General features: G+C 40.5%; 1 protein-coding gene across 1 annotated transcript; it reads right to left on the bottom strand.

Moving 5' to 3' along the window:
- Nucleotides 1-6,468: 6,468 nt before the first annotated feature.
- Nucleotides 6,469-7,533, bottom strand: LOC110152739 (aldo-keto reductase family 1 member B1-like). Its single transcript, XM_070464689.1, has one exon. It carries the CDS (start codon nucleotides 7,521-7,523, stop codon nucleotides 6,573-6,575), a length of 951 nt encoding a protein of 316 aa, XP_070320790.1. The 5' UTR covers nucleotides 7,524-7,533; the 3' UTR covers nucleotides 6,469-6,572.
- Between the last annotated feature and the right edge of the window lie 19,348 nt (nucleotides 7,534-26,881).

Raw genomic sequence — 26,881 nt, 5'->3', positions numbered from 1 at the left:
AGTAGCATATTTAGGTTTCAAAGGACAGGGAATGGCTTTGCAGGACTTTATTCATGTCCTTTAAGGAAGACACTCCAGGAGCATCACGGAATTTTCTCAATCACATAAAAAACTTTCTTCTGTCAAGGAGTCTTGGATGGATGGCCATGTGTGCCATTCAGCCTTTCAAATTTGTTTAGGTGATTGCTTGAAGCAAAATATTAGAAGTTTTAGCTTATGCAAATTCATGAATAATAGAGTGTACTTTCAGCACATCATGGAAATGAGGCCTTTTAGACCAATTTTCTTGCAGATGAGGAAACTGAGGCCAGTATAAGAGAAAGAACTTGTCAAAGTCACTCCATAAGTCACTAACAGAGCCAGGACGAGCTGAGTGCCAGAGCAGTGCACTGTCAGGGAAAACTTTGGGGAACCAAATTAAGGAAATAGAATTAAGCTACCCAGCTCACACAGAGATCCAACCCAGGACCAAGGACAACTTAATATTGCCTTCTAATCCAAGATTCTAAAGGCACCCAACTGGTACAGGAGCCCAAGCAAGAAAAGATCCCTTCATTCCCACCAGGATCAGTCCCATCACCTAGTTTTCCTGGTTGAAGCTAAAAGCTAGTCCATGGTGGAAACTTCCTGTTACTTACTCTCCCAATTACTGCTTCCACTCTGCTAAACTTATACCAGACACTGTGTTTGTTCCATAAAATTCACAGAAGGTATGTCTGGAGTGAATTAGGTGGCAGAAGAAAAGGAGAGGGGAAGAGGGAGAGGATGGACTTTCTTGAATCCATGGGCCAGCTCAGCTCAGCCGAAAGCAATACGGCTCGTGTTTTGCTTGAGCTCTACATCCTGGGGACTTCTCATCTTCAACAGATTACCCAGAGAGACGTGCTGTTGACCAGACGCCCTCCAAGGACCACCTCTCCTAGTTTGCAACTTTCTTGTTCTGCCAAAGCCCATTTGAAGTTACCACTGCCCATTTTATACAGTTAACCTATGTGCTAAGGATTCACGTTGTGGACCATCTATGGCAATTATTTTTATTACAGTGAAATGTGCATAACATAAAACTAACCATTTTAACATGAACAATTCAGTGGCAGTTAGTACCATCATGATGTTTTGTAACTACTACCTCTCAGTTCAGTTCAGTTCAGTCACTCAGTTGTGTCTGACTCTGCGACCCCATGGACTGCAGCACACCAGGCCTCCCTGTCCTTCACCAACTCTCTGGAGTTTGCTCAAACTCATGTCCATCAAGTCAGTGATGCCATCCAACCATCTCATCCTCTGTTGTCCCCTTCTCCTCCCGCCTTCAATCTTTCCCAGCATCAGGGTCTTTTCCAATGAGTCAGTTCTTTGCATCAGGTGGCCAAAGTATTGGAGCTTCAGCATCAGCATCAGCTTCAACTACTACCTCTATCTAGTTACAAAATATTTTTGTCACCCCAAAAGAAAATTCCCTAACTATTAAGTAATAACTCCCCATTCCCTTCTTCCCTCAGCCCCTGGCAAATATGAATCTTCAATTCTTGCTCTATTGATTTACCTATCCTGGAGATTTCATATAAGTGGAATCACATAATATATGACCTTTGGTGTCTGCCTTCTTTCATGTAGTATAATGTCTTCAAGGTACATCAAAGTTGTAGCATGCATCAACCCTTCATTCCCTTTTATGGCTGAACAATATTTCACTGTTTGGATATACCACAATTTGTTTATCCAGTCATCCTTTGATGAACTTTTGAGCTATTTCCACCTTTTGGTTATTGCAAATAGTGCAGTTTATGAATACATGTGTGTATATTTGTTTAAGTAGCTGTTTTCAATTTTGGGGGTATAAATCTAAGAGTGGAATTGCTTGGTCATATGGTAATTCTGTTTTTAGCTTTTTGAGGTACTGTGTAGTAAAAGTTATATATTCCTGTCTTCTCCTGACCACTTTCTGGGCTCCATGGCCATATTCTCCCACTCCACAGCTGGTGGATGTCAGGGGATATTCATTGGTTTTAAAATTAATCTATTTAGTAGAAAATTAGCCAAATATAACTTTTCAAGTAAATTTTACTGCAAATTCATCATAAGATGCTTTCAAAATCAAACAGGAAATGATTCTTGGATTGTAGAATAGCATTATCAACAAAAACTTTTCTCACTGTCCAGGATGGTAGCTGTTAGGCACATGTGACTCTTGAGCACTTGACATGATGTAACTAGTGAGCCTAAGGCACTGAATTTTAAATTTAATTTATTTTTTAAGTTTAACATTTAAATAGCCACATGTGCCTAGTGGCTACCACAGTTATAAGCTGCATCCCTCATCTTCTATAGTAGAGCAAAAACTGAAACTTATCCCCAAGTAGTAGTTATTTTTCACATTAGTAAAGGGAGATAGCCTTGGATATGCTTTTTAAAAATATTTAGTTATTTATTTGACTGTGCTGGGTCTTAGTCGTGGCACCAGGATTTTCAGCTGTGGCATGTGGGATCTAGTTCCTCCACCAGGGATCAAACCTGGGCCTTCTGCATTGGGAGCATGGATTTTAGCCACTGAACCACCAAGGAAGTCCCTAAATTTATTTTTCTTTATAGATATCAAGCATAAGTACTCAATGCTAGTAAGGTTAGTACAAAAATGGTATTTTTTAACAGTGCTGGTGGCAGTGTAAATTTCTTTCAACTAAAATTCATTTATTCGTACATCCATTCATTTATTCATATTCAGTAAATGTTTTGGTTAGATGCTTCCATGTGTCAGGCACCATAATATGCACTGGAGGACACAGAGATGACCAAAAACATTATCCCTCCTCGCAAAAGCTCGAAGTCAAGCAGCCAGGTAAACACAAAATTGCAATACAATATGATGAAAGATTTTATGTATGTTTTTTTCACTTAATCCTTGCAATAGCCCTAATAGTGAGTTAGGTATGATTTCTCTATTTTACAGACAATTTAACTTGACTTTGAGAAGTTAATAAATTGAGAAATGTTGCACTGTGAATGCTGTAATCGAGATATATACAAGGTCTACTTCTTGTACAAATAAGGGAGTAATTCACTATGCTTGCAGTGGAAGAAGGGAAATTTTGAGCTGAATTTTGAAGGATGAGCAAGAGATATGCCCAACAACAATCCACTTGGTTCTATGTCTTTAAGGTTTTTTCCACATAATCTGACTCAGTAACTCCATTTAGGAGAACTTATCTCACAGAAATATCCAAAAGTAAGGGGAAAAACCCTATATGAAGAGGGTGTACATGTCTCTATTATTTATAATAGTGAATGATTGCTCTGGGTCTTCCCAGTGCACCAGGCCCGAGCACTTGTCAAAAACCACTACAATATTGTAAAGTAATTAGCCTCCAACTAATAAAAATAAATGGAAAAAAAATAAAACAAAATCAATGTAACGAAAAAAAATAGTGAATGATTGGAAACCATCTACATGTTTAACAATGAGAGGATAGTTAAATAGATTACAGTCCCTCTACTCTATGGAACATTGATGCTACCAATGAAAAAAATTTAAATGATAATTAAAAAGACTATGTAGCAATATCAAAATTACTTATGGCATGATGTCAAGAGATAAAAGCCAGATACCACACTGTGTATTCATTATGAATGCAATTATGGAGACTATGATTACATATGAACAGAGCTACAATGGACACACACACACACACACACACACACACACACACACACGGAGTTGCTATCAGGCTGTGGGGATCAGGGTAAGGTTATTTTTCTTTATTTTTCAAAGTGTTATTTAATGTTATTTTATCTTTTACTATAAAATAAGGGGACATTTTAAAAGAGACATCAAGCCTGGTTTTAATGTGACTTTTACTTGTTCCAAATAGTCATTTTCACTGGAATATTTTGAGATTCCTTTTAAAATAGATCAAATATGGAAAATATTGTGTGGTCCCCTCTGTCTTAGCCAACTCAGACTTAGTCCCTAGGCAAGGCAATGAAAAAATAAGTTGAGAATTGTTTTTTTTTTTTTTGCACATGTTTTAGTGGTCTTGATTTTATCGTGATGCACAACAGAAATCACATTGCTGTCAAATATTTGCTGATGTTTATGAGGCCATGGATTTGGAATAAGAGAGCTAATGAGCGACAGTCATTCCATTTTCAAAATGCCTCTCTCCTGGAACTGAAGTTGGGTTCTAAGTGTATTTCTTTTTATTTTATGTGATGACATTAATATAAATCCAAGTCTCAATTTGGTAATGGGCTGCTGCTGACAGACAAATGTGGAAGAGGGAAAGAAGTCTTTGTTGTTCTTAAGTTGTTGGGATGAGATAGCTGTACAAATATAACCTCAAGAATGCTATCACCTTGGTGCGATGCAGGGTAAGCCCTGGAGGCACAATTTCCGTTTACTAGTGGGACTGTCTCAAGTCTGAGATAAGCAGTACAGAGGTACTATTTTTATACAGGGTTTATTTCTCATCCAACAAGTAAGGTCGACTATGAGACCCAGCATGACATAGCGGCTAAGGGTTACACAGACCGAGACTTAAATCTTGGCACCTCCATTGGTTGGCTATATGATCTATGTTTCGGTCTTCTCATCTATAAACAGAGAACAGTAATAGAGGCACTTTATCGAGTTGTTCTGAGGATTATCTGAGACAATACCTAGTGCTTAGCCTAGAATCTGACACACGCTGATAGCTTAATAAATGATAACTGCCATTATTAACATGCATATGATACTGTGCTAAGTAACAGGTCGTTTACTTGTCTTTTTCCTTTACTACATTATAAGTTACTTGACATCAGGGGCTCAGTGTGACTTGTTCACCATCATATCCCCTGTCCCTAGTGCACAGTTTAGGACTCCATAGTTGCTCAAGAAAAAGTTGTGAATGTTTCATATCCTTTTATGAGCTGGTTCGTCAGATGTGGCCACAAGGGGAGACAGAGGAGAGACTTGGGGAAGCAGAGTTTATAATACTCACAGGTGCTAGACACAGAAGGCTCAGCACACCCCATAGGGCTACCGGGAAAGACACCAGAGTGGTCAGGAGGCAGAAGATAGGAGGGAGGGGAAGGTGGAGGCCTTGGCCCTTATGTTGGAATTTCTGGGGTGGGGGAGGGGTGCTGGTGGGGAGAGTGGGGAAAGGTAAGGCTGGGCAGAGGACTTTCAGAGGGGCTGCTGAGCTAGTTTGAATACTTCGGTGGGCTTTGGGCTATAGGGGTGGTCCCTACCTGTCTGGCACCTGGCCCTGGGGTGATTAAGGCAGAGGAATATTGTCTCCTAGGATGTAAGCGCCAAACAGAGATACCACTTTGGATTGGTTAGTTTGAAGATCAAAGACATACTCCCAGCTAGGTTCTTTCTAACTCTAAGAATGGCTAGCCCCAGAAATGGCTGTCTCTCCCCAGCCAGAAAAGTTTTTTAGGTTGTCAAAACATCTTAGCATATAAGAAATTGAAAATATTTACAATACAGTGGAATTAACTTAATGACTGCCTAGTGAATTTTGGAAATACCAGAAAGCCCATGCTCTTCAGGAGTTTACAGACATTGTGGGTGGGGACAGAGGGTGCAGGGAGATGTGGACAGGCAGCTAGGGGTTTCAGGGAATAGGAACTCATCTTAAAACCAGAAAAATGCAGGGGACAAGGGTTCAACCCCTGCTCAGGGAACTGAAATCCTGCATGCTGCATGGTGTGGCCAAGATAGAACAGAAAAACAAGTTTTTTAATACTAGTTCCACTTACTGGCTATGTGGCCTTTGGAATGTCAGTCAACCTTTCTGAGCCTCAGTTTCCTCAACCTTAAAAATGGGAATAATAATAATAATAACAATAATAAAGTGCTCAAAGTGAATGTCTGTGATGTAAATTTATGTGATAAGTATATACGAATTTATGTGGTAAGTGTATGCTTTGTAAACTGAAAACCAGTATACAGAACTAAAGAGGTGTTATTATTCTAAGTATATGCTATGCTAGGAATGATAAGTTTCAGACATGTGGGCTTTATTCTCTATAAGAGGTATGAAGTGTTAGTCGCTCAGTTGTGTCCGACTCTGTGACCCCGTGGGCTGTAGCTCACCAGGTTCCTCTGTCCATGAAATTCTCCAGGCAAGAATATTGGAGTGAGTAGTCATTCCCTTCTCCAGGGGATCTTCCCAACCCAGGAATCGAGCCCGGGTCTCCTGCATTGCAGGCAGATTCTTTTTTTTTTTTTCAAACTCATAAGAGCACTTTTTATTTGAGGCAAAGAAAAGTCTAGCTGAAAGGATTACAGTTCCAAGCAATCAAAACCCCACTGTTAGAGGCACTATTCTGATTCTGTAAATTCAATTTAGAAAAGAGTATTTGGGTTGCATGTTCCCCAGTTCCCCAGACAAGAAGGACAAAGGAAAACTGAAAAGACTCCTACTAATCTACTGATTCTGCTCTTTGGACCCAACACCAGACTGGCCAAGCCCTCGCTGACCCACCACTGAGGGACACGGGCCAAATTACGCTACACATAAGAGAAGTGAGGTGGGAGACGGCAGGTCACCTGGGCAAGGGCAGGGACCTGCAGCTTCAAAACTCCTTCAAAACTCCTCGTGAAAGGGGTAATCCCTGTGGCAGGCACAGCTCACCAAGGCACAGGCCCTCCAGGCCCTGTTGAAGCTGAGCAAGGTGTTCATATCCTCCTTGTCCAGTTCAAAGTCAAAGACCTGGAAGTTCTCAGCAATGCGTTCAGGTGTCACTGACTTGGGGATCACAATCAGGTTCCTCTGCATGGGGAATCGGATCAGCACCTGGGCTGTGGTTTTATTGTGCTTGTCCGCAATCGCTTTGATCCTGGGGTCCTCCAGTATGGAAGGGTCCTCGGGCTTGGCCCAGGGCCTGTCGGGAGAGCCAAGGGGACTATAGGCAGTCACCACAATGCCTTTGGAGTTGCAGTACTGGATTAACTTCTCCTGAGTGAGGTACGGGTGGCACTCGATCTGGTTAACCGCCAGCTTGTATTTTAAGCCAGGTTTGTTTAAGATCTTCTCCACTTGGAGATGGTTGAAGTTGGAGACTCCAATAGCTTTCACCAGCCCTTCATCCACCAGCTCTTCCATGGCTGTCCAGGTATCCACGAAATCTTTCTCACTGGGAATCACGTTGCTGTCCTCATCCAACAGGAAGAAGTCTTTCCCAGGCTTGAAGCCCGTGGGCCAGTGGATGAGGTAGAGGTCCAGGTAGTCCAGCTTCAGGTCGCTGAGCGTCTTCTGGCAGGCACCTTTCACCAGGTCCTTGTCGTGATACGTGCACCACAGCTTGCTGACGATGAAGAGGTCCTCACGCTTCACCACCTTCTCCTGCAGCTTTGCCTGGAGGGCCAAACCCACCTCATTCTCATTCTGGTACACGTGGGCACAGTCAATGTGACGGTACCCAAGGTCAATCGCCACCTTCACAGCCTCCGTCACTTTGCCTGGAGGGGACTTCCAGGTGCCCAGCCCCAAGATGGGCATCTTGGTGCCAGTGTAGAGCACGATGTGGTTGGCCATGACTGCTTGAGCTCCACTGACCGGGATCAGAGAACCGTGCCAGGCAGATTCTTTAGCAACTGAGCCACCAGGGAAGCCCTTTCAGCCCCTGAACTGTGGTAGAAACACCAAACTGATTTACCTGGAGGATTAGATGGGCAAGTGGATGCATAGATAGGCACAGAAGAGTCAGTTCCAATATTGATTTGATTAATGAGCAAAGGAAAAGCACAAAGCATGTGTGTTGTGCGTGTGTATATGTGTGTGTGTGCGTGTGTGAGCCTTCCTTAAGTAGAAGCTTCAGAGCTTTGAACCCAATTAGTCATCTGTCATTGTTGTTGGAGTCACTAGACTGGCACCTTGGGTTTGGCACCAAGAGGAGCACATCAAATGGATCGCCAGTTCATGGCACCATAGAATCCTAACCTGTGGTAGAAACTATTTTTCTGATATGTTAAGAGAAGAACAAAATATAATGGTTATATGCAAATCAGTCTCTATTTGAGCATAACAGTTTAAAATGCTGGATTCTGTGGGGGAGGAAAAATAATTTTTTCTTTACCCTCCTAGATTCTTGGCTGGGACCCCCGTAATAAGAGATGGATTAACAGGAGAAAAACAAACAGAAGTTTAATAACATGTATACTCTTTGTCTACATGAGAGAGAGCCAGAAATCTGAATAACTTCCCCCAACGGCCCCAGCTACCACCTTAAAAATTGTCTCCAACTAAGGCAAAAGATTGGGGTGGGGGGAAGGCCAGCATTGGGAGGTGACCAAGAAAGCACAGTAAACAGGGTAAGATTATTATGCAGATTTAAGCCCGAGCTTTCTCCATTGATAAGAGTTTCTAGGGGTTTACAGTCATTTTTCTCTTCCTGGTACAGTGATGGAAATACCCTTACAAATGGAAATTTCTCTCATAGATGGAAATGTGTCTTACAAAAGGTTAACTTCTACTTGGTTTTCCGAGCTTTGCCTGTGTCTGCTGAAAAATAATCAGCTCAAAATAATCCTTATGCCAAAGATATATTTAAGGGTGTCAAATTATGCTTGCCTTCAATTCGGTTACTTTTAATTTTCCTTCTTTCTTTGATTAATTGTGTTGTGAAACTATTGTGTTGTAAGACAAACACAGTCTTGGGGTAAGATAGTTTGGGGTTTAAATCTCAGCTCTGCGTCTTATTAGCTGGATAATGCTGGGGAAGGTCCTTACTGTTCCCGGAGCCCTAGTTTCTGTCTGAAAAATAAGAAAAGTTTTTGTGAGGATTTAATGTGATACTGTATATAAAGCAACTGACACCTCATAAGTATGCCAAAAATAGTAGGCAAAAGATAAAGAATGTTTTGGTTGTCTTTTGAAAAGAAAAAAAAAATCACTGGAAAGAGACTGGCTCTTCTAGCATTGACTCATGGGGCCTTTATGAAGTCTTTGATGGCAGCATTTTTCATATATGTTAATCAACAAACACATTTTCACTATGAGAAGAGTACAAGTATCTTCACTGGTCTGATTGGGGTCAGTTGTTTTCCTCCACGTTATAAACTAACTCAGAGTTTTTGTGGAAATGAGTTTTTCTTTCAATTTATTTCTTATTGAAATCTAGTTGAAGTCCGGTGTCATGTTAATTACTACTGTACTGCACAGTGACTCAGTTATACACACACACATATATACATTATTTTTATATTCTTTTCCATTATGGCTTATCACAGGATATTGAATATAGTTCCCTGTGTTATACAGTAGGACTTTGTTGTTTATCCATTATATATATACCAGTTTGCATCTGCTGATCCCAAACTCCCAGGCCAACCCTCACTCACCCCCCACCCCCTTGGCAGCCACCAGTCTGTTCTCTATGTCCCTGATTCTGTTTCTGTTTTGTAGGATATGTTCATTTGTGTCATATTTTAGATTCCACATCTAAGTGATATCATATGGTATTTGTCTCTTTTTCTGAGTTACTTCACTCATTTATGTTGCTGCAAATGGCATTATTTCATTCTTTTTATGGCTGAGTAATATTCCACTGTATATATGTACCACGTCTTCTTTATCCATTCATCTGTCATGGACATTTAGGCTGTTTCCATGTCTTGGCTATTGTGAATAGTGCTGCTATGAACATAGGGGTGCATGTATCTTTTTGAATTATAGTTTTGTCTGGGTAATATAATTGCATTTTTATGTAACTTAATAAAACATTTTGTTTTCTCCTTCTTCTGCCCAGGTTGGTTCTTTGATCCATTCTAAACAATACCAGCAGATTAACTGTCCTGAAGTATCAAGTTGAAAGTAGCATTTCTCTACTCAATAGAGTCCAGTATCCCCCTGCCCCCATGCCCCCTGCCACTTCCTACCGAATTCAGAACTTCCCAGCTTGGCAGTCAAGGCCACATATGGGACCTTTATAGTTTTATCCTATGTTGCTCTAAACTAAGGGATCAGTAAATGTCTAACAGTCAATTTCTGTTGACCTTAAACAAATAGAGAACCAGATATTTCTCCAGCAAAGATGAATTTGTTCAGGATCAGCAAAGAGTTGGAATTCAGGGCTTGCCACCACAGTGTCCAAGGAAAGGAGAATGCTTTTATAGAGGGGGAAGTTGGGAAGGCTTGAGTAAACAGAGTCCATGGCTTTTCACTGGTTGAATCCACCCCTGGAAAGAAGAGATTTTCTTCTTCCTGTTGGGCTCTGCTATTATCACAGGGCATGAGAGCTCCCCCTTCTGGTCTCTCAACTCTTTAATGGACCTTTCTGTTTATTAATCTTTACTATTTCCTGTACATAATATGTGCTTTCTTGGAAAGTGGTTTGGAAGAGGAGAGAGTACAGGAAAGAAAAAGTAGAGAATTACTATGAGGATTTCAAAACGCATACATGTGGTTATATATGCATACACACACGTGTGCATGCATGTGTGTGTGTGTTTATATAACCCAGCCAACTTTTCTCATGCTCTAGGAGGATTTCTTCTCCTACGAAAAGACAGCTGGAAAGAGCCACTTATGTGGTCTATGCCACTGTTAACTGAACTACCATTATTCCTTCAACTTGCTTCAATCTGTCTTGACTCCACCTTTTGACTCATATTATCTTCTCTGTTTACGGTCTTCCACTTTCTGCCCTGCATCCATCCCTATCTCCACCTATGAAAATCCTACCCCACCATCAAGGTCAGGTTCCATTTCCACCTCTGCTTCACACGCCTTCCCTCTCTTCTGAGTTCTTCGTGTACTGCCCATGCAGTGTCAACCTCTTCTAACCCTGTGTTTTGGTGTTTTGTGTTTCTTACCTGATGGCAGGGCTGCCAAAGACAGCTGTTCAGGTAGTGCTCTGAATTAAGGTACCCGGCCAAGGGCCAGAGAGGGGCTGAAATCTACCTGCTAAGATGGATTGGGAGCACTTGGTGGGAGAATTATTCCTAATTTACATAGATACACAGTGCATGCTATCAGCTGTTAGAGGAACAGTTCCTCGAGGAAGATAATAGATCATGACCATCTTTGGGTTTCCGTGGTGGCTCAGATGGTAAAGAATCTGCCTGCAATGCAGGAGACTCAGGTTCGATCCCTGGGTCGGAAAGATCCCCTGGAGAAGGGAATGGCAACCCATTCCAGTATTCTTGCCTAAAGAATTCCATGGACAGAGGAGCCTGGAGGGCTACAGTCCATGGGGTTTGCAAAAAGTTGGACACGACTCAGCAACTAACACACACACACAGCACTTTGCCCACTGCTCTCTGGAAGCCTCCTTGTAGGCATCAAACACTGTGACTCTTTTCTCTCCCTCTGATGGTTAATTTTATGTGTCAACTTAACAGGGTTAAAGGATGCCTAGACAGCTGGTAAATCCTTACTTCTGGGGACTTCCCTGGCTGTCCAGTGGTTGAGACTCTGTGCTTCCAGTGCAGGGGTGAGCAGGTTCAAACCCTGGTTGGGGAACTAAGATCCCACATGCCATGCAGTGTGGCAAAAAAAAAAAAAATACCACATTCATAGAAACAGAGTAGAGTGGTGGGTTATTAGGGGATGGGGGAAAGAGATATTGGGAGATGTTGGTCAAGGGGCGCAAACTTTCAATTATGCAAGATGAATTGTTGCTGGAGATAATATGCAGCCACATGACTATTGTTAACAATAATATATTGCCCACTTGAAATTTGTTCAGAGGGTAGATCTGACGTGTTCTCACCACTCACAAAAAATGATTACCATTTGAGGTGATGAATAGATTTCTTGGCTTGATTATGATGAATATTTAATAATTTATACTATGTCAAATCATGTTGTACCTCTTAAATTCATTTAATTTTAGTAGTCAACTATCACAATAAAGCTGGAAAAAAGTTTGATATATATACACTACAAAAATAATGGAAACCATCCAAATGTCCATTAGCTGGTGAATTGATAAACAAGATGTCATTTCTTCTTTAAATGCTTAAGAGAGCTTTAAATGTTTAAGAGATTAAAATTAAATAGAAATGCCTAATACAATTTACCAGTGAAGCCATTCTAGGTTTGGCAGTGTTTTTATAGGAAAGTTTTTAATTACAAATTCAATTTCTTTTATAGATATAGGGCTATAGAGGTTAATTACTTCTTCAGTAAGATTTGATGGTGTCTGTCAAGAAATCGTCCTATTTTATCTAAGTTGTTTAATGTATTGGATTAAAGTTTCTATGATATAAAAAAAAACAAATGTGGTATGTCTTCAAAATGGAATATTATTTAGCCACAAAAGGAAGTACTAATACATGTTACAGCATGAATAACCCTTGAAAATATAGTAAGTGAAAGAAGGTTGTCAAAAAAGACTATGTAATGTATTGCTGCATTTATACAAAATATCTAGATCAGGCATATCCACAAATGTAGAAAGCAGACTAGTAGTTGCTAGACTAGACTTGTCAGGGTCTGAGTGGAGACAGGAATGAGGAGTGAGTGATTAATTAGAAGGTTTTCTTTTGGGGGTGATGAAATTCTTCTAAAAGAAGATGGTGACAATAGTTGTATTACCTTGTGAAGGTACTTAAAGCTACTGAATTGTACACTTTGGAAGAATGAACTTTATGGTGTGTGAATTATATCTCAATAAAGCTGTTATTTAAAAGAAGAAATGAACATAAATGTCTTATCACTCCAATTCATTTCCAGCACCTTTCGGTGCTTACATATGTATTTATTTTTATATTGTGATCACTGAGTGTCCAATATTTTGTTATACTTTTTCATTTATAGTAGTCCCCTCTTGTCTACAGGGGATATGTTCCAAGGCCCCCAGAGGACACCTGAAACCGTGGATAGTACCAAATCCTATGTACACTATGTTTCCTATACATACATAGCTACAATAAAGTTTAATTTCTAAATTAGGCACAGTAAGAGATTGCACCCTAAATTGCCTCAGTCATGTCCGATTCTTCACAAACCTATGGACTGTAGCCCGCCAGGCTCCTCTGTCCATGGATTTCTCCAGGCAAGAATACTGGAGTGGGTTGCCATGCCCTTCTCCAGGGATCTTCCTGACCCAGGGATTGAACCTGTGTCTCTTATGTCTCCTGCATTGGCAGGAGGGTTCTTTACCACTAGTGCCACCTGGGAAGTTCAGTAAGAGATTAACAGCAACAATAATAAAATAGAACAATTATAATGATATACTATAATAAAAGTTATGTGGAGGTGATCTCTCTCTCAAAATATCTTCTTATACTATGCTCACCCTTCTTCTTGTGCCAATGTGATATGACAAGATGCCTACGTGCTCAGATGGAGTGAAGCATATGATAGAGGCATAGTGATGTAGCCTTAGGCTACTATTGACCTCCTGACAATACCTCAGAAGGATGAGCATTTGCTTCCAGTGGTCCTGGATTATTGAGCCGCGGCCATGTCAATGGTTGGATGTCAGGAGCATTTGATGTCATGGCTGGAGATCCTGGGTGGCATGAAGCAGGATGGCATGAGATTTCATCATGCTACTCAGACCAATTACAATTTAAAACTTTTTAAAAATTAATTTATTTATTTTAATTGGAGGCTAATTACTTTACAATATTGTAGTGGTTTTTGCCATACATTGACATGAATCAGCCATGGGTGTACATGTGTTCCCCATCCTGAACCCCCCTCCCACCTCCCTCCCCATCCCATCCCTCTGGGTCATCCCAGTGCACCAGCCCCGAGCACCCTGTCTCATGCATCGAACCTGGGACTGGCGATTCGTTTCACATATGATAATATACATGTTTCAATGCTATTCTCTCAAATTGTCCCACCCTCACCTTCTCCCACAGAGTCCAAAAGTCTGTTCTTTACATCTGTGTCTCTTTTGCTGTCTCGCATATAGGGTCATCGTTACCATCTTTCTAAATTCCATATATATGTGTTAATATACTGTATTGGTGTTTTTCTTTCTGACTTACTTCACTCTGTATAATAGGCTCCAGTTTCATCCACCTCATTAGAACTGATTCAAATGCATTCTTTTTAATAGCCAAGTATATTCCATTGTATATATGTACCACAGCTTTCTTATCCATTTGTCTGCTGATAGGCATCTAAGTTGCTTCCATGTCCTGGCTATTATAAACAGTGCTGTGATGAACACTGGGGTACACATGTCTCTTTCAATTCTGGTTTCCTCAGTGTGTATGCCCAGCAGTGGGATTGCTGGGTCATATGGCAGTTCTATTTCCAGTTTTTTAAGGAATCTCCACACTGTTCTCCATAGTGGCTGTACTAGTTTGCATTCCCACCAACAGTGTAAGAGGGTTCCTTTTTCTCCACACCCTCTCCAGCATTTATTGTTTGTAGACTTTTGGATAGCAGCCATTCTGACTGGCGTGAGATGGTACCTCATTGTGGTTTTGATTTGCATTTCTCTGATAATGAGTGATGTTGAGCATCTTTTCATGTGTTTGTTAGCCATCTGTATGTCTTCTTTGGAGAAATGTCTGTTTAGTTCTTTGGCCCATTTTTTGATTGGGTTGTTTATTTTTCTGGAATTGAGCTGCAGGAGTTGCTTGTATATTTTTGAGATTAATTCTTTGTCAGTTGCTTTGTTTGCTATTATTTTCTCCCATTCTGAAGACTGTCTTTTCACCTTGCTTATAGTTTCCTTTGTTGTGCAAAAGCTTTTAAGTTTAATTAGGTCTCATTTGTTTATTTTTGCTTTTATTTCCATTACTCTGGGAGGTGGGTCATAGAGGATCCTGCTGTGATTTATGTCAGAAATTTAAAACTTATACATTGTTGATTTCTGGATTTTTCCATTTAATATTTTCTGACCACTGTTGACTACTGTAGCCAAAGAAAGCAAAAACAGGGAACAAGGAGGAAATACTCTAACATTATTTCACATACATTTCAATGTGCTGTATTAATCGAATTTATATGCTTGTAATTTTTAAAAGAAAATCTTATCAAAGTGAAATGCATATAAATACAAAAAAGCACACAAACTACATAAGGATGAATTTTCCCAAAGTAAATACACTCAACTGTTTGTAATTTTGCATAACAAAAATAAAATGCATCATGGTGCCATACCATAGCTTGTTTCACTCTTTCTCTATCTGGTGGTGAGCAGGGAGCTTTTGAGTTGTTTTTGATATCTGAAAATTATAAATAACAATGCTATAATCATCTTTGTAAATATTACCACTGTACTATGTTATTAATATTTCTTTAGAGTATATTTTTCCAAAGCAAAAATAATGGATCAAAAAGTATGTCAAATACCAGTAGACTGCTTTTTCTGAAAATGCAAATTAATTACTAGTTTCACCAGCAATGTGTAACTGTACCTAATTTACCACAGCTTCACGAACAATAGGTTTTATCATTTTAACCTTTACTCCTCTTGTTTATAAGGTGTATAATAATACTTTACATAAACTTTAATTTCTCCTGTGTCATGGCTAGGGTGACTGTTCTATTTTCTGTCAGGTAGTTTATTATCTGTAGTCTTCACCCATAAGCTGCCTAGCTCCTTTGATCACTTTTCTAGTGGTATCTGAATGTTGATTTCATATCTTTTTTTCAATTCTAAATATGTTTCAATGGTACAATCTCACCAATTTTGTTTCCACCTTTGTGTTTACATCATGCAGCTTTAAAAATATTTGTTTTGTTTTATATCATCACAAAATATCTATTAAAATGTGATAATGGAAAAAAAATGTGATAATGGATACCCTCCATTTATTTGGTATCAGTGATCCTCCTCTTCTTTATCTGGGGTAAAAATGTTAGTGCATTTTCTTCTCAATGTTTTTATTTTATTTAAGTCTTTGAATTATCTAGAATTTATTTTATTCTATGATTTAAGCTATAGATCTAAGTTCCTTGTCCCCATACTGAAATCCATTAATTAAGTAGTGACTTTTTTTTTTCCTACTACTCAGTTGTTTCTGGTTTGCTGAATGTTGAGCTATTAACCAATTCTATTCTGGGATATTAATATTTCCTATAGCGTTTAAAAATCAAATATCATATAGTTTTGATAACTTGTTTAAAAATCTTAAAGAGCAAGTCTACAGTAATTGTATCCTTCTGACCAACTTTTCTAACAACTTTGTCAAAGTCTAAAACTTTTTTCAGTGGCTTTCATTTGCACTGCATTACATTTATATGCAGACTAGCTATCTTTATGCTATTTGGTCTCTCAAGTATTACTTCTCAGTAAATAGAATCCTTATTCATGTATTCCTTTATTTCTCCCACTGGTATTTTATAATTTTCTTTCAATATATCTTTATTCCCTCAAATTAAATGAATTACCCAGTATTTAATACCTTGTCATTATTTTGAATCCCCTTTTTCATTATATTGTCTATCTATATGTCACTCTTACTAGGAATGAAGCTGACTTTTGTCAGTTATCTTATATGTGTTGATGAACATATTTATTATTTTTAATGAATTTTCTGTTGATATCTTGGACTTCTTTATATAATCCTGTCATTTGAGAGGAGTGATATTTTTATTTCTTCCTTCCACATGTTTATAACCCATTTCTTCTTCTTCAGTCACATTTTATTACAAAGTTAATTAAGACTGATGAGAGAGACATCCTTGTCATATTTATGTTCTCATGGAGTGTCTCCAGTGCCTCTGGCTCTTGGTTTTATTTTTATTATTACTTTTTTACTGAACAAATCATTTTTATATTTGTCTGATAACAGTACATTGACAAACAAATATTTCTAGTTGTTTGCATATGAAACTTTCAAATGATAGCAAAAATTCAGTCAGCTGTTTCATGGCTTTGGAAAGAACTTAGGCTCTTGGTTTCAGATGTGTATATAATCATCCCGTTAAGAACGAAAACCTTCCATACCTTTTAATTTTATTTAACCAATGGAACTTATGACTTCTAAGAAATGGCTTCTCCAAAGGATTAATCTCAAAAATATACAAGCAACTCCTCCAGCTCAACTCCAGAAAAATAAATGACCCAATCAAAAAATGGGCCAAAGAACTAAACAGACATTTCTCCAAAGAAGACATACAGATGGCTAACAAACACATGAAAAGATGCTCAACATCACTCATTATCAGAGAAATGCAAATCAAAACCACAATGAGGTACCATTACATGCCAATCAGGATGGCTGCTATCCAAAAGTCTACAAGCAATAAATGCTGGAGAGGGTGTGGAGAAAAGGGAGCCCTCTTACACTGTTGGTGGGAATGCAAACTAGTACAGCTGCTATGGAAAACAGTGTGGAGATTCCTTAAAAAACTGGAAATAGAACTGCCATATGACCCAGCAATCCCTCTTCTGGGCATACACACCAAGGAAACCAGATCTGAAAGAGACACGTGCACCCCAATGTTCATCGCAGCACTGTTTATAATAGCCAGGACATGGAAGCAACCCAGATGCCCATCAGCAGACGAATGGATGAGGAAGCTGTGGTACATATACACCATGGAATATTACTCAGCCATTAAAAAGAATTCATTTGAATCAGTTCTAATGAGATGGATGAAACTGGAGCCCATTATACAGAGCGAAGTAAGCCAGAAAGATAAAGACTATTACAGTATACTAACACATATATATGGAATTTAGAAAGATGGTAACGATAACTCTATATGCAAAACAGAAAAAAGAGACTCAGATGTATAGAACAGACTTTTGGACTCTGTGGGAGAAGGCGAGGGTGGGATGTTTCAAGAGAACAGCATTGAAACATGTATATTATCAAGGGTGAAACAGATAACCTGCCCAGGTTGGGTGCATGAGACAAGTGCTCAGGCCTGGTGCACTGGGAAGACCCAGAGGGATTGGGTAGAGAGGGAGATGGGAAGGAGGATCAGGATGGGGAATACATGTAAATCCATGGCTAACTCATGTCAATGTATGACAAAAACCACTACAATATTGTAAAGTAATTAGCCTCCAACTAATGAAAATAATTGAAAAAAAAAAACAGAAATGTCTTCTCACCATCTTTGGAAAATCAGGCCTCAGCTCAAACAGCCCCAGAGAGGATTTCCTTGAAAACTTAATCTAATGTGACCACTCACCTCTCTGGTCACACTCTGTCATATCACCCTCTCTCCTTTTTGGCAAAACACATGACACCATGTGAAACTGTTCTAGTTAGTTATTGACTTACATGTCTCTCACCCCATGAGAATGGACGCTCCAAAAGAGCATGGCTTTTTGACTCTTCACTGGTGCATCTCCAGTGCCTAGAACAGTGTCTGATACATATTAGACTCTCAATACGTATTTTTGAAGGTGCAAAAGTGAAAGTGTTAATCGCTCAGTCGTGTCCAACTCTTTGCGATCCCGTGGACTGTAACCCACCAGGCTCCTCTGTCCATGGAATTCTCCAAGCAAGAATACTGGAGTGGGTTGCCATTTCTTTCTCCAGGGGATCTTCCTGACCCAGGAATTGAACTCAGGTCTCCTGCATTGCAGGCAGATTCTTTACCATCTGAGCCACCAGGATATAAATGAATATACAAATGAATGTAATTTTTAGACTTTATCCATTAACGTCATATCTTATATTACAGTGTTTCTAAGTGTATAATACTTCTGTACCTAGCTCATAGCAGTTTTGTGTATTTTATTCTTTTTGTGATAATATTGCTTGGAATGTTTGTGCTATATTCATAAAACCAACCTATCATTTTCTTTCTTGATATTGTTTTGTTTGAGCATTTAAATAAACATCATATTGAGAGTGCAAATTAGTGCAACCACTATGGAAAGCAGTATGGTGGTCACTCAAAATATAAGAATATACATCCAGTATTCCATTTCTGCTTTTTGTTCATTGAAAATAAAGACACTAATTAGAAAATATATATGCACCCTTATGTTCATCACAGTATTATTTATAATAGTCAAGATGGAAGCAACCTAAGTGCCCACTGACAGATGAATGAAAAAGAAGATGTGGTATATATATACAATGAAATACTACTGAGTCATAAAAAAGAATGAAGTTTTGCCACTTGTGACAAAATAGATAGGCCTTGAGGGCACTATGCTTAGTGAAATAAGTCAGACAGGAAAAAATACTGTATAATTTCATTCATATATGGAACATAAAAAAAGCAAAATAAACAAAACAAAAACAAACACATAGATACAGAGAATAGACTAGCAATTACCAGAAGGGAAAGGAAGTGGGGGAGGGTGAAATGGGTAAAGGGGTTCAACTGTATGGTGACAAATGGAAAGCAAATTTTTAGTGGTAAGTATGCCATAGTATACTCAAAAGTTATAGTACATGACTTCCCTGGTGGTCCAGTGGTTAAGAATCTGCCTGCCAATGCAGGAGACATGGGTTCCATCCCTGGTCTGGGAAGATCCCACATGCTGCACAGCAATTTAGCCCAGGCGCCGCGACTACTGAGCCCAGGCCCTAGACCCCATGCTCTGCATCAAGAGAAGCCACCACAATGAGAAGCCTGTGCACTGCAACTAGAAAGCAGCCCTTGCTCTCCACAGCTAGAGAAAGCCCTCACTAACGAAGACCTAGCACAGCCAAAAATAAATAAGTGAACATGTTAAAAAAATAAAATAAATGTTTTTTAAAAGTTGAAGTATACTGTTGTGCACATGAAACTTATATAATGTTATAGACCAATGTCACCTCAATTACAAATAGATAAAAACCAGATTTACTTCATAAAACAAGTTTGATAGTATGCCCTTTTCTGTATTTTTGGACAGATTGTTTAATAATAACAGAAGGATTGTTTCTTGGAAAACTTCTCCAGTGAATCAATCAGAGCCAGGTGCCTGATTTTATATTATTTAATTTTTTACTTAACTTTAATTTCAGCTTGATTGAGGTACAGTTGACAATATTTTCTTTTCTATTTTTTCATCTATGAAAAGTCTACTCATGTTGCATCTCTGCATCATAGTTGGCATTGCAGATGTTTATGTAGGACATTCATCACTACTCAGTTATTACTTTTTTTAAAAAAAAAGATTTATTTATTTATTTGGCTGTGGTTTGTCTTTGTTGCTGCGAGAGGGCTTTCTCTAGTTGTGACAAGCGGGGGCTACTCTTCCTTGCCATGTGTGGGCTTCTCATTGCAGTGGCTTCTCTTGTTGCAGAGCACAGTCTTCTAGGCACTCAGGCTTTAGTAGTTGAGGTGTGTGAGCTCAGTAGTTGCAGCTTATGGACTCTAGAGCACTGGCTCAGTAATTGTGGTACACGGGCTTAGCTGCTCTGCGGCATGTGGGATCTTCCTGGATCAGGGATTGAACCAGTGTCCCCTGCATTGCAAGGCAGATTCTTAACCACTGCACCACCAGGGAAACCCCTCAGTTGTTACTTTCAATAGCATGTAGCTGAGAATGATAACTCACTGAATCCAATCATTGACTTATTCAACAAATATGTTTTGAACCATTTTCTCTGTGCTGGTGGCACAAAAATGAAGACGACACAGTCTCTGTTCTCATGGACTCTATGGTCCAATTGTGGAGTGTGCTGGTTAGTCTGTGTTTATGGGGCCTTTAGCCCCACTCCAATCCATTCTCTACCCTTCTCTGCCTTGCTCTGTGCCCTGGGAGACTGACCTCTATGAAACAATTGCCAAGGCTCTCCGGCCTTCTGGCCTCAGGTAGGAGTCCATCTTTTGGAGGAATGGCAGGAAATGAGAGGTCACGAGGTAGGAGAGGTTGGTGTATTTGTCCCCTCGCTTTCTACCTTCTGGAAGATGGCTGCAAAATCAGGCACTAAGTTTCACAGTCCCCTTTGCACCTAGGCATAGTCATGTTCTTTGGAATACAATGGAACATGAGCTGACATGGTCTGTATTGGTTCCAGGCTGAGACCTCTGAGAAGTGGTGGAATTTTTCCGTCTCTCTTTCCTCTTCTGATGGCTAGGAGCAGAGAACTCTGGGGTCCTAGGAGAATGGTGGAAACACAAAATGGAAGAAACTTGGCCTCTTAATTATTGCAGACAAGAAAGCTGCCCACCAACCAGGAACATCCAGTTTCTACTATTCAATCAGTGAGAAACAATGTGTAATTTTAATGACTCTCTTAGTTTACTCCCAAGTCAGGGAGCAAATGCACAACTTGGAAGTATCCTTTAAATGTTTTATTTTCCTTGGACAGGTCTGTACTGTCCTTCACCTTAAAGTGGAAATATTTGGTATGTAGGTAGCAGGATTTGAATCCAGGTTTTCTGATTCTTTTTTTTTTTTTTAATCCACGAGTCCCATTTTTTAAAAATTTAAATTATTTATTTATTTTACTTTACAACATTGTATTGGTTTTGCCATACATTGACTTGAATCCGCCATGGGTGTACATGTAAACCCAGAGGCTTTCCTGTGCATTAGAATTGCTAGTAGAAGATGAGGCAATAACTTCTCTCCTCGTCTCTCACTACCATCGCCATTAAAACAAAGCAATGAAATCTATGACCCTTTACATAATTCAAAAAAATCTTGAAAGGTGTAGTAGGTGGTTTAGGGTCATTGAGATTTTATTGAATTCCGGGATTTTCCTCCCTTCAATTACCTTGGTAGTCCCTAGATATAATAGCTGTCTGGATGATTAAGAGATTTGGAAACAAAGATGCAGGATAAGTCAGATGAGAGACAACCTTGTAATGCTGCTGACTTGTTATATAATTGTCCTAAGCCTGAATGCTGGTGGTACCAAACAAGGCTTTGTTGTTCTCAGAAATTTTGCGAGAGCAACTCTGGCATAACATCTTTCACTTCCCACATAAAATATAGCATTCCACAAGCAATCCAATTGTGGGTTTAGGGAGAAGGTTTTTTTGGGGCCAGAGAATGAGCATCCAGTGTTGTGTTTTTGCAGTGAGATCCGTAATTGTGTGTTCTCAGGGGAAGAGGTTCAAGAAGGGCATCTCAGAGGGACATGCCAGCCCTCCTCTGTGGCTCAAGGACGTATATAAAGGGCCAAGTAAGGCTTGGGCTTCCGGGAAGACAGTCACTTGCATGGTGGACTTCAAGCGGCATCAGAAAAGCCTCCCCTCACTACCTGCTCTCTCCCCTCCCCACACCGATGCCAGCAACTTCACCTGAGCATACTCAGGGTGAAGCATTGCCATCGTCAAACAACACATCATCCTGGTCCCAGTACCCATCCAGCTGCTAACTCCTCTATATGAATGAGTGTCTCAGCTCCTTTCCTTTGCGACCACAGAAGCCAGGCTTGGATTGCTTTGAGAGGAAGGGTGAATCGGGATGAGGGCTGTTACCTGCCCAATTCACATTTGGCTCAGCCATCTTGGACCCAGTTCCCTTCGCATCATTGGAATTTTCCTCTGCACATCATCTGCTGAACAAAGGCTTCCAGATCCTCAGCAGGAGCCCTGGAGACCTTTGCAGGAGTTGTTCCTTGTGGCAGGGTGAGGTCTAGACACTTAGTGGGCCCTGTGTCTAGGAGGGATGGCCACAGTGCTGGCAGAGGCGGCTGAGAAGTGGCCTTCTGGCTGGGGACCCAGAGCTGGAGCTGCTTCCCTCCAGGCCAGAGCCACCTTTCCCAGGCCTCTGCCACTCAACCCCAGAGGGTGCACCTTGCTCTTGGGAAGATGAGGCACTTTTGGCCTTTCTTGGAGGAGCTGGCTACTGAGAAGGAGAACGGGTCAGGAAGTGGAGGACAAGTGTTCAGATTCCAAAGGGAAACGGTGGAGTCCAGAAGGAAATCAATGATTTGTGGTTATGATCTCGTGTGTGTATAAGAAATAAATGATACCTGACTTACAGCAGGTGGAAGTTAGAGAAGAAATGGAGGTGGTGCTGGTGGGGAGGGACACTGAAGCTGTCCGAGCTCCTGAGGAACTGGCCTGTGTGTCTTCCCTCCTGGTCCCCAAGGCCCAGAACGTCTTGGGCCATCAGCCTGCCAGGGCAGGCCTGGCCGAATCCCAAAGCAGGCAGAGTCACGCTTTGCTACCCCTCTCCCTGCCTCTGCCTTCAGGTCCCATCCTAAACCCCCGCACCCCTTCCCTGGCTCTTCTCCTTTTAGCAATTTGAGGCCAATATTTCTGAGTTCTCTCTAAAGCCTTAGAGGAAAGAACCTAATGCCTCATTCAGACTTTAGGGGCTGACATTCTTAAGTGGCATCCTACCCAGGGAAATTGCCTATTTTAAGAGAATGGTGATCGGACTTCCCTAGGTGTCTAGTGGCTAAGACTGACCTCCCAATGCAGGGGTCCAGGGTTTCATCACTGGTCAAGGAATTAGATCCCACATGTTGCAGCTAAGACCCAGTGCAGCCAAATAAATACATTTTTAAAAAAGAGAATGGTGGAGGCAGGGGACAGAGTTCCCCACCAAGCTTAGTGAATCTCTAGTGGAGGAATTCCAGGACAAGGGAGATGAATCACAGTGTGCCTGGAAGGGTGAAGCCTGGCACTGGGAACCATGAAGGGCAGCCCAAGAAATGCCATCCCCAGCAGAGGGAACTCAGAGCCCTTTTCCAGCGCACGACCATGTGTCCTGGGTGCTCGCCTGGCCCCCAGAATGCACCTTTCTAGCATTTTGGCAACAGCAGCCACGCTTGCTTTCTGTCAACTCCTGTCCGTGTACACAATGATACTTCAGGCCGAGACTGCGTTTGAATGAAATCCAAACAGTCTGCCCTGCCTTAGATCAAAATTCAGACAAGCAGGAAAACTCTCAAAGCCTCACCTGTTTGTGGTTAATCTTCACCAATCAGAATCCTACCCTCTAAATGCAGTTACGAAGAATGAGCGTCTCCAAATGGAGGGGGAGTCTCCTAATCCCCGTTTCCCAGTTCCACCAGCTAAAGCGAGCCTAACAGAGAAGACGGCTTTTAATGGAGTCCCGCAGACTCCTAAACAAATGTCAGGTATAACATTAGTGTGTTTAGGAAAGTCACCAAAGATCATTCTTTGGAAATCTATTGTGTAAACTGCCAGCTCGCAGGCCTCCCAGGATCGTTTTGAATGCGTTGGGTCTTGTAGATGAAGACTCTTCCTCAGAGATGTCAGACAGCTGGAACCATCCTCCTATTGATAAGAAAAAAGCAAAAAAAGAGGAATCGTGAGAAGAAAATTATAGAGCAAGAGCTGAATGTATTCAAAGACAAATTAAAATTCGGAGTCAGCCTGGAGAAACATATGGCTTGAAAATCACCATTCCAACCTCTGTCAGGGAGTTTTCCATTCTCTATGCCTTAAGTGCATCCCTGTGGAATCAAACAGGAGTTCCCAGGCCCAAGTCTTCAGGCAATTGTGTGAATTAATTGCTTTCATGTTTGGTGAAGAGAGTAAGCCATTATTTACACTTGTCTCTCTCGAGCCTCTGGGAGATGCAAAATAATTGTAGTTCCCAGCAATGTGATTAAATTGTGTCTAAGAGTTGCCTGGCAGCTAGAGCTGAGCAGAAAAGTGAGGAAGTACTTTGTTTCGTTGGGTGTTTAAGTTGGAAGAGCTCACACAGTACTTTCCAGTCAAACAAAGGATGAAGCTTGAAGGACATCTTTGAAATATATTGTGAAAGCTTCTTGGGGCTTCAGGTTGGTATCCCCAGAACTGGCTGTGACTTATTAGCCCAAGGTGCACCTGGGAGGAGCCTCGTTTTATAGCGGGCTCTTTTGGACTCTCCAAACACTCAGCGCCTCTAGGAATGGAGTGGCCACCCAGGCTTGGGCAGCCAAGAAAAAAATCTGGAGGCCTCTCATGAGTGGGGACTGTGTAGAAGGGAGAGGGCATGGGGAAAAACAAGAGAATAAACGTTCCCAAAAGCATGAGGGAAGAGTCCAGAGGATTCCTGCTTTTCTATATATGACTACTTGAAATTTCAGTGTATGAACGTTTTCTTTTTTTCATTTTGTAATTTCTCAGTTGAAAACTCAGGGCAAATTCCCTTATTGTAGGTTGAGAATTCAGACTCAGCCAGAAAGCACGTGGTTATCAGGATGGGAAGAGCACATTGTCTTCCATCTTAACTCTTGACTTTTGTTTGGGCGAGTCAGGAAAGGAATTCCTCTCAACTCAACTGACTGTGTGAAGGAAAGAAGATCACTGGGGTAGAAGAAGAAAGAGCACTTGTCTGGACATCAGAAAACTTTGCTTTTAGTTACAGCCTTCTCTCTCCTTTGGATTTATGACCTTGGGTCAGCCACATCCTTTCTTGAGGCCTTAGTTTTCTCATCTTTAAAATGAAGATGAGAACTGGACTCCTGGTCCGGTGGCTAAGACTCCTTGCTTCCAATGCAGCAGGCCTGGGTTTGATCCCTGGTCAGAGAACTAGCTCCCATATGCCACAGCTAACAGTTCAAATGCTACAACTTAAGATCCTGCATGGCTCAACTAAGACCCAGTGCAGCCAAATGAATAAATAAATATTTTAAAAAACAAAATGAAGAGATTCACAAATATAGAGAAGATTATTGTGGTTGTCAAGGGGGGTGAATGAGAGAGGAAAAGATTGGGAGTTGGGATTAGCAGATGCAAAGTATTATATATAGGGTGGATAACCCACAAGGTCCTACTGTACATACACCACAGGGAATATTCAATATCCTGTGATAAACCATAATGGAAAATCATGTGAAAAAGTATGTGTATATACATATGCATAACTGAAATTGCTTTGCTGTACAGCTGAAATTAACACAGCAATGTAAATAAACTATACTTCAATAAAATTTTTAAAATAATTTAAAAAAATAATTTTAAAAGGATGAGATTAATCATCTTTCAAACTATCTTCTAAGAATCTGTCAGCTCTGAGAATAAAAGCTGTCATCTCAGGTCCTATATGTTCTATTCAAGTTCGTTTCCTCTGTTCAAAGGTCATGATCCCACCGGTTTAGGGCCCATATTCTTTCTTGTTTCGCATTTATTCCCATCATCCAGTAGATTCTCTTTGGTAGTGAGCTCTTCATGAAGACACCAAGAATATTTTTAATTAAAGTATAGTTGAATTACAATGTTGTGTTACTACTATAACTCAGTTTTATATATATATATATATAATTTTTCATATATTTTGCATTATGATTTATCACAAGATATAGACTGTAGTTCCTTCTCTGTTCTATATAGTAGGACCTTGTTGTTTATCCATTCTATATATACCAGTTTGCATCTGCTAATCCAAAATTCCCAATCAAACCCTCTGCCTGCCCCCTCCCTCTTGGCAAGCACCAGACTATTCTCTATGTCCCTGGTACTATTTCCATTTCATAGATAATTCATTAGTGGAAGACACCAAGAATTTGAACCTATTTATATTCTAGATCAGTTTGTTGTTGTTCAGTCAGTTGTGTCCAACTCTTTGCAACCCCATGGACTGCAGCACACCAGGCTTCCCTGTCCTTCACTATCTCCCAGAGCCTGCTCAAACTCATGCCCACTGAGTCCATGATGCATCTAACCATCTCATCCTCTGTCATCCCCTTCTCCTCCTGCCTTCAATCTTTCCCAGCATCAGGGTCTTTTCCAATGAGTCAGTTCTTTGCATCAGGTGGCCAAAGTATTGGAGCTTCAGCATCAGTCCTTCCAATGAATATTCAGGATTGATTTCCTTTAGGATTGACTGGTTTGATCTCCTTGCAGTCCAAGGGACTCTCAAGAGTCTTCTTCAACACCACAGTTCAAAAGCATCAATTCTTCAGTGCTCAGCCTTCTTTATGGTCCAACTCTCACATCCATACATGACTACTGGAAAAAACCATAGCTTTGACTAGATGGACCTTTGTTGGCAAAGTAATGTCTCTGCTTTTTAATACGCTGTCTAGGTTTGTCACAGCTTTTCTTCCAAGGAGCAAGCATCTTTTAATTTCATAGATGCAGTCACCATCTGCAGTGATTTTGGAGCCAAGAAAATAAAGTCTGTCACTGTTTCCACTGTTTCCCCGTCTATTTGCCATGAA

Source organism: Odocoileus virginianus, unplaced genomic scaffold (assembly GCF_023699985.2).
Source record: "Odocoileus virginianus isolate 20LAN1187 ecotype Illinois unplaced genomic scaffold, Ovbor_1.2 Unplaced_Contig_58, whole genome shotgun sequence".
NCBI lineage: Eukaryota > Metazoa > Chordata > Mammalia > Artiodactyla > Cervidae > Odocoileus > Odocoileus virginianus.
Note: the sequence above shows the minus strand (reverse complement) of the source record. Positions and strands in the feature narration are given on the sequence as shown.